Source organism: Stegastes partitus, unplaced genomic scaffold (genome assembly GCF_000690725.1).
Source record: "Stegastes partitus isolate 25-593 unplaced genomic scaffold, Stegastes_partitus-1.0.2 Scaffold591, whole genome shotgun sequence".
In the NCBI taxonomy this organism is placed as follows: domain Eukaryota; kingdom Metazoa; phylum Chordata; class Actinopteri; family Pomacentridae; genus Stegastes; species Stegastes partitus.
Window position 1 is genome coordinate 240,700 of NW_007578322.1, and position 8,305 is coordinate 249,004.

The following is an 8,305-nucleotide window of genomic DNA, read 5'->3' on the forward strand; positions in this document are numbered from 1 at the left end:
CACTGGCTGAGCTGACCTGATTGCCTCTGGGAGATCATCTCAGTGCCTCGGGTCACGACTGCAAATGTTTTTTTCGTTAGTTTCTAGTAGGTTGTGTGGAGTTAGAAAGAGGTGAGCTTTCAGAGTGTCTGTAGGTGATACTAGCATAAGACACCTGAATCTTAAACTGAACTGAGCACTGTTGAGCATTATAGGCAATGTGTGCACCAGCTTTGACAATCGGACTGCAATGCTTGAACCTTTTAAATCATTGATTGTTTGCCCTTTTCGTCATCTTGCAGGCACAGACCGAAGATCTGAGCGGCGATGAGCTGACGGAGATCAACGTGCGATTGCAGAACCAGCTGAACCAGGAGAAGAACGACATGCAGATGAAGAGTGAAGAGCTCAACATTCTCATCAGGTCTCACCTCAGCACCGATTCACATCCATCACTCATCAGGAGATGTGGCACACGGGAAAAAGTTTAATGCGTTCTCTGTCTTCCAGATGTTTTAAGGATTTCCAGCTGCAACGGGCAAACAAGCTGGAGCTGCGCAAGCCCCCAGAGGACGTGAGCGTGGTGAGGAGAACGGAGATCTATTTCGCACAGGCTCGCTGGTGTTTGACCGAAGAGGACGGGCAGCTGGGTATCGCTGAGCTGGAGCTGCAGAGATTTATGTACAGTAAGGTGAGCAGATGGTGGTCGTCCGTACTGACTTCAAGAAATCTTCCTGCTGCTTCTCTTTATAGCCCATAAATTAATTTTGGAACTTGGGATCTTTTCTCTATTTCCAGAACTGACGATGACAGATGTTGTATAATATTCTCTTTCTGAACCCTTTCTGCCCACAGCTGAACAAGTCTGATGACACAGCAGAGCATCTTTTGGAGCTCGGGTGGTTCACAATGAACAACCTGCTGCCGAATGCTGCCTACAAGGTAAAGAAATCAGTCTTCAGATTTGACTGCTGAGATTTTCAATATGCTGATATTAATTTAATTAGTACACCAAACCAAGACTGGTCACTGAATTGTCCTTTACACTGCTCCTCTACAACCAAGTTCTTTTTATAAACTATGCTGAGGGAAAATGTGTTAACTTATTTATGCCTGGTTTCCTCTGTGCAGCGTGTGAGGGTATGTACACTGCTGGTATAGTGACAAGGCTGCGATGTCCATGTTGACTCCATCTTGTTTGTCCAGATGGGGTCACTCAACAGCTCTTTCATATTCAGTGTTGCATGCACACTCAGTGATTCATAAATGCACGTGTGACCAAATAACCATCACAAGCTCACTTAACCGTTTGGTGTTGTCCCTCATGTGTTCATATCATCAGTGTTATGTGCTGTTACATATAAAAACGTGCTTCTTCTTCAGTAAAACTTTATTTTCGTGATGTTAACGCCCTTTTTTTTCCCCTTAGGTTGTACTTCGGCCTCAGAGTGCCTGCCAGTCTGGACGCCAGTTTGCTTTGCGTATTTTCAGCAAAGTGCGCCCCCCTGTGGGAGGAATCTCTGTGAAGGAGCACTTTGAGGTGAGAAACATCACATGTTCCCACTTTAACACCTGCACATGTTATTATATCGAATATCTCTCTTAACGTCTTTCTCCATCATCAGGTGAATGTGGTGCCTCTCACCATCCAGCTCATGTACCAGTTCTTCAAGCGAATGATGGGATTTTTCTTCCCGGGAAGAAATGTTGAAGAGGAGGAGGTCACGGATGAGGAAGACAAGTTTAGATTGGTTACTACTGGTATGTCAACAGCCCTTAATATGACAACTGTAAGATGAGTAGCACTTAGCCTCTAATCTCTCTGTGTGGCCACCAGCCTGCAATTTATACCAGCTTACTGATCAATAATAGTTTCCATTTTCTCTACCAGACGTGTGTGGTGTTGAATTGCCTGCGCGTTATGTCATCCCTCTGAGCTATGATGAGGCTCTGTTGCTTTTCGATATGACCTTGAGAAATGTGTGTGTGCCTGTGTGAGACTCAGTGGGAGTATAAGGTGTAGGGTGCAGAGTCACCCAGAGGCCACAGCGCTGATGCCAGTGTGGTCCGTGTCACAGGTATCCCTGTCAAGCCTCGGCCGCTGTCAGAGGACACCATGGGTGCGATGGGCCCCAGCAAAGGTGTCGCCCAGGGACTGAACCGCACTGCCGGGGTCAGGAGGTCGTTCAGGAAACCTCCGGAGGTTGGGATGCCTTTTGTGTTTGCTCAGATTTTCAGATAACTGCTGTGGGACAAAGCTAAGTAGCCTTGCATAATTTCCTCCCTCAGCATCCTGTTGATGACATTGATAAGATGAAGGAGCGAGCGGCTATGAACAACTCCTTCATCTACATCAAGATTCCCCAAGTGCCCCTGTGTGTCAGCTATAAGGTGGGTTGCTGAGCTCCGTCGGTCCCTGTTCGTCACAATAGACAATGAGTTTTACAGAGAACCATAGAAATAACACTTAAAAGGATTTTTCTGTTTTACTGACCTGCCCTCAGAACAGCTCTGGTTATTTGTATAGGTATTTTATATTGTTAAAAACACTGTATTGTTGGATTTCAGGCACTGTGTTTATTCACTTTAACAGTTTTGACCCTGTTGGATTCATATGAGCATTTAATCGATAGCATAAGATTAACTCCTCATTTCCACACAGATTTGTTTGGTGTCTATGATTCTGTGAAATATCATAGACTGCATATAAAATATAAATGTAGACTGTGGGTTTTAGAATTGACTAGAATGCATTCTTTTCAACAGCCAGTGTGGGATTGATCCTCTGTTTGCATGAAGAAATCTGATCTATCAGAAAACGAGCCTACTTGTGCATTAATCTGTTATCCAAGTAAACATTTTCTTAATGAGTTTATTGCTCTTAATAGCTTGTTTCAAGTCTCCTTCAATACAACCTGATGTTCATTTTGTAAAATGTGTTCCCATTCAGAGTGAAATAGATGATAAAGACAGTATGTTTTAGGGCAAAGCTACACTACGCTGGTTGACATGTTGAGCTCTCAGTCAGAGCCACACCTTGATTGTTTCATTTGGTTTCAAAAGAGCAAGATGGCGACAGACAAATCCCAAACTCAGAACAGCAGTCCACAAACCAACGGGTGATGTCACTGTGGCTATGTTGATCTTTTATATACAGTCTATGTAAAATATATGTTAAACCCAAGGAAATGTGTTTCTGTAAGAATGGATGGATGCTGCACTGCAGCCATGAGAGAAAGGCTAATCTGACCTTTAATAACCAGTTTTATGGAATATGTAAATGGGGCACTACTGCAACAAAAAGTACTGATCATGCCAGGCGAGAATTGAGAAGTTCTTCACAATGTTGGGGAATATTTTCTCCACTATGTATGCACTCTGTACGTTATACAGCATGTGTTAAACTAGATCAACTGGTTTCTTTTTAATGATACATTTTCAGAGTTTGATTGTCAACACAGTCAAGCACCTGAACAGCCTGTTAGCCTCTTACCGACTTTGTTTCCTCAACTTCCTGCCATAATGCTTTCCCTCCAAAATCCACTGTAAAAGTTCACATTTTTCAGCGCACGCAAGACAAATTGTAGACCAAAATAAAATAAAACAGAGGGAGGAGTTTCAGTCGAGTATTATAGAATGAATGATAAATTCTTGCTTTGTAATGTGAAATACTGAAACAAGAATATATTCACTTGTTGTGTAGGTATGGGTTACATAGAGTTCTTAGCTCAAGTGGCTCCAGTTCTTTAAAAAACTGTACCAAATGTGTAAGTTTAAAATTCTCATTGTGCCATTTCTAGGGGCCAAAAAATGTCTCAAACTCTTCACAAACTGCACACAGTCACAGTTACCAGTTAGCATTTAGCACCTAACAAACCAAATATGTGGCCCAGGACAGTCAGTGAGAACCAAAACAGAGCTAAAACAGTGTCAACTACTGGATGTCAGTTTCTCAGGTGACCAGAAACACATCTCTGAATCAGTGTGTTAATGTTGCTCTGTAACTGCTGGTAAACACACTTTGTGATTAAGCGGTTCGTTTGCTTAAAAGGTCGTCGGATTACTTAGTTCGGAACTTGTTTCTGCTGCTAAGCACCAAAAAAAAAAAAGAAAAGTTTCCAGGTTTAATTGACTTACTAACCAAGCCAAGATCTTTTCTGTTCCCAGTAAGATGTTCCTGTAATGTTTCTCTGTAAAATGTCTTCCTCAGGGAGAGAAGAGCAGTGTGGACTGGAAGGACCTGAACCTGGTCCTGCCTTGTTTGGAATATCACAACAACACTTGGACGTGGCTCGACTTTGCCATGGCTGTGAAAAGGGACAGCCGGAAAGCACTTGTGGCGCAGGTACACAGAATTTAACTTCTCTTATGGAATTTAAAATCAATAATTTGTTAGATTTTCCTGCAAGTTGAAGGTATCTCTCATAGCAGACTGTGTGCCTTTAAGAGTTTTAATTTATTTACCATTGCCAAGAATGACTAGAAGCCGAAAATATATAAATCTGCTGTGACACTGAAACATTCAGTATTTATAAACTTGTCCTTTTTGCTCCTCGCTGCTCAGATGATAAAGGAGAAGCTGCGTCTGAAGCCAGCGTCGGGCTCAGACCTGCGGGGGGGGAAGGCGTCTGAAGGGAAGTCGGACAACAGCCTGCAGCAGCAGGAGGAAGATGAGAAGGCCCGACTCCTCATCGGCCTCAGCTCCGCAGACAAGAGCTCCAGCAAGAAGAGTATCTTTAGTCGACGCAAGTGAAGCACCAAACACTCACACGGGAGCCACTGGATGACCGTCCACGGGCGTGGTGGGGGTCAAAATATCACTCCAGCTTTGAGAATCACAATGACAAAGGGAGGTGGTGGAGCATTTCAAGTAGTTTTAGGGGAGGGGGTAACTTACTATATCACACGAGCCTGCTGAACTTGTTTCTGAAAAGTCACTCCTGGTGCGTCTCAGATTTGAATCCCTCCAGGGAACTCAAACAGCTCCAGGACTTACCAGGGTGCCACTTTGACCAAATATATCTTTATCCTGTTTATTTGTGTGTCATTAAAAATTTCAGTCTGCATTTCATAAACTTTGCAACTTTTGGGAATAACGACCACTGAGGTTGCATTGAATGTAGCGAGGAAGCTTTGCAGTATGTAGCGAGCACGTCACTGTTACTGCTTCCTCTGCTTCTGCAAATGCGAGACTTGAGATTTACTTTTCCTGCTGGCTCGGGAACACTCTGTCACACAGTCTGCTAGAATAAACAGGACCCAATCGGAAGCACCTTCGATGCCGTCAGCTGTAAAGAAATTAGATTGTGAAAGTAAATATATCAGAATATGTTTTATCAAATAAAGCTTAAAAGAAAGCGATCAAGGCTGCATGACTGTCTCTGACAGGAAGGCCTTTGATGCTGTTTTATATTTCACTCAGCTCACTGTTTTACTGTACCTCACCTCAGTGCAATATATCAAAAACAGAGCAGCAAAAACATGTTTATGTGTTGTCAACAAAAAAATAAATGTGGCACTTGGTTTGATGGTAATGTGGCAAAACAAACAAAAAATCAGCTAATGGCAGAGTTTTGTAATTTTAACACTAAAGCACTTTTTATGCAAAGTATTTTGATATTTTTGTAACCACACTTGTGTTCCTGTTGGACTCCTTGTATAACTGTGCTGCTACAGCCTGGGTCACATTTCTATTAAAGGAAAAGAAAAGAAAAAAAGCCCTGATCGTTTCAATTAAGAGCATCATATCTCCGCAGCACATTTCTATCAGCTCTGTGGCTTTCTCGTTGATCTGTCAATAAAATAAAAAAACAAAAAGTGTTCTAGTCCCTGAGTGTTGTGGTCTCAGTGAGTTGGGTGACTGATGGTGGATCTGACAGCTTTAACTGGAGCGGAATCGAGCTCCGGCTGCAACACCGACAAACACACCGAGACACGTGGATGTGAGTGAAATGGACGAGACGGTTTGTGGAAGGACGAGAGGAGGAGAAGAAGGGCTGGATTTGTTGCTGTTTTGTTGCGGATTTGTCCGTTTGTGAGGATGCGATGGGAGGCGAGGTCACTAAAAGCAGTAAGGTGAGTAGATCCGAGCTGTTTGCACGCTTTAAACAGCAAACACGCAAGTCAAGTGCGCTTTTTTCTGCAAAGAATTAACTGATATTGTGACGCTACTTTCTCCAAATGAGAAAATCAGCCATCTAAAAAGCCTTCGTGTCGATTACTTTGTTTTAAATGCATTAAATCGTGCCTCTATTTTCCTGTTCTCATATTATTGCTGCGTCGGAAACAGAAATAGAGCTATTGATCAGAGTTAAGTGGACACTGACCTTCCTTCTGACCTGCAGCATCAAGAGCTTTTCATGCTTCATTTTGTGGCTGCAGCTGATTAAGAGCTTCGGAGATGATTGCTGAAAAACGAGTTACTGCTTATCTGAAGCTGAAATGTTTGCATGCACAGTGTTATTGGACTGGAAATAGGAAGCAGGTCAGATCAGATCTTGTACAGATTCTCAACGCCTGAATGGATGAAACGGACAACAACAAAAATACAAATGCAGTAGTTACAGAAAAAGTACAGATGTGATTTCTCATGTAGAAAAGGGTCGAACTTAGCAAATTGTGCAGAAAAAATTTCTGAGCTGTTGAAACAGTGAAATGTGGTTGTAAAACACCAGGGACTATAAAAAGCCTTTATTCAAATGACATGATGATACTAGAAAGGAGATGGGAACAGGATGGATGCTGGCAGCTCATCTGCAGCCTTTCAGACAGCTCTGGAGCCCCAGTCCTTGAAAATGTCCGCCAACTTCTCCAGGCCCTTCAGGAAGAAGCACAAGCCAAGTAGAGGGGCACCTCAAGAGATGGTCACTGTCACCTCTCAAGTTTCATTGGCCACCACAGAACCTATTGATCAAGTTTATTTACCAAAGCTCCAGTGATGTCCAAGCTTCAGTGAATGCAGCTACAAAGTGAAAGCAGCATTAATGACTGTAAGGCCTTGAGAACATGTGCACATGGGGGGTTCTTCTTGGTCAAATCATCAGGTGGCTTCTGCTCAACCATGTCTAAATTTGCTTGAAACTTTTTTTTTTTAAATCGTAAACTGTGGCTGGTTAAAATCCATCCATCCATCATCTATACACCGCTTAATCCTCTCTCGGGTTGTGGGGAGCTGGAGTCTATCCCAGCTGACTTAGGGTGAAGGCAGGGGACACCCTGGACAGGTCACCAGTCTATCACAGGGCTACACTTAGAGACAGACAACCAAGCACACTCACATTCACACAATTTAGAATCACCAATTAACCTCAACATGTTTTTGGACTGTGTGGGAGGAAGCCGGAGAACCCGGAGAGAACCCACGCTGCACGGGGAGAACATGCAAAAACAAAGACAGTCATTTTGAGTTTTCATAACTAATTAAGGAAGTTTGACAAGTTGTACTTTGTTTTTTTGTTTGTTTTTTACAGTGTGTTGGATTTTCTATATAAAGTAACATTAAATAAAGTACTTACCTACATTCCACCACTGATAGTGAGCCTTTGTCTTTTATTATTCTTTTTCCCACAGAGAGAGGGAGCAGCTGCTCAGCGTCGATTCAGTCATGGGTTCCTCTCCAACGTGGGCGTCTCCATCGCTCACAGACTCGGACACTCGGCTGTGTTTTCTCGGCCCGTGGAAGTGGACGACAGACCGCCCGTCTCCAAACTCCTGCTGCCTCCGGAGGACGCTGCTGAGAAAAGCCCTCCAGCTTTCATCTCTGTCTTTCTGCCCGAGTTCCCACTCCGTAAATTTCCTGCACGAGAACATTTCCAGGTACTGTTGAACCACAAATAGATTTAACCTTTAAATCAAAGACGTAAGGAGGAAAAGAAGTCATGGAACCATGTAGATAACTGTACCTTTGTGCTCACAGATTCTGGGATTCATAGCTAAAGGCTCATTTGGACCCATCCTGAAAGTCAAGGATGTTTGTAAAGAGAAGATCTATGCAGTTAAGGTTAGTTTAATAGTAAGTAGCACTTTTAAGGATGTGTGCATGTGACATTTTCTGTGTATTAATCTGTACTGTCACACAGGTTCTACCAAAGTCGGACATCTTGAAGCAGGGTGTGCTGGAGCAGTCGAAGGAGGAGGTCATCATCCAGGTAGAATATTCCCAGAGGGAGAAACAGCACTGGTTGGGACTAACGGTTCTACTTTAACTACTCTAACTAGAAGTGAAACTACTCAAATACGTCTGCTTTAATTGCCCTTTTTAGCATGATAACAATATTGCGTTATCTATTTAAAAAAACAACATTTCTGTCAGTCAAATTCATCTCTA

At 42.9% G+C, this 8,305-nt stretch overlaps 2 protein-coding genes across 3 annotated transcripts in view; both read left to right on the top strand.

The window, feature by feature from the left end:
* The window catches only part of LOC103362655 (UPF0378 protein KIAA0100), a 20,697-nt gene extending 14,893 nt beyond the window's left edge, over nucleotides 1-5,804 (top strand). For both annotated transcript variants that reach the window (XM_008289062.1, XM_008289063.1), the window contains exons 32-40: nucleotides 282-403; nucleotides 490-670; nucleotides 835-921; nucleotides 1,409-1,519; nucleotides 1,605-1,740; nucleotides 2,058-2,182; nucleotides 2,269-2,370; nucleotides 4,190-4,324; nucleotides 4,544-5,804. In XM_008289062.1, the coding sequence (XP_008287284.1) occupies nucleotides 282-403; nucleotides 490-670; nucleotides 835-921; nucleotides 1,409-1,519; nucleotides 1,605-1,740; nucleotides 2,058-2,182; nucleotides 2,269-2,370; nucleotides 4,190-4,324; nucleotides 4,544-4,732 (1,188 nt within the window). In that variant the 3' untranslated portion in view covers nucleotides 4,733-5,804. The remainder of the gene's footprint in view (nucleotides 1-281; nucleotides 404-489; nucleotides 671-834; nucleotides 922-1,408; nucleotides 1,520-1,604; nucleotides 1,741-2,057; nucleotides 2,183-2,268; nucleotides 2,371-4,189; nucleotides 4,325-4,543) is intronic.
* A 220-nt stretch (nucleotides 5,805-6,024) lies between these two features.
* LOC103362662 (putative serine/threonine-protein kinase F31E3.2) overlaps nucleotides 6,025-8,305 on the top strand; it is a 6,413-nt gene continuing 4,132 nt past the window's right edge. The window contains exons 1-4 of the mRNA XM_008289077.1: nucleotides 6,025-6,054; nucleotides 7,549-7,794; nucleotides 7,895-7,978; nucleotides 8,058-8,126. Coding sequence (XP_008287299.1) covers nucleotides 6,025-6,054; nucleotides 7,549-7,794; nucleotides 7,895-7,978; nucleotides 8,058-8,126 — 429 coding nt within the window. The remainder of the gene's footprint in view (nucleotides 6,055-7,548; nucleotides 7,795-7,894; nucleotides 7,979-8,057; nucleotides 8,127-8,305) is intronic.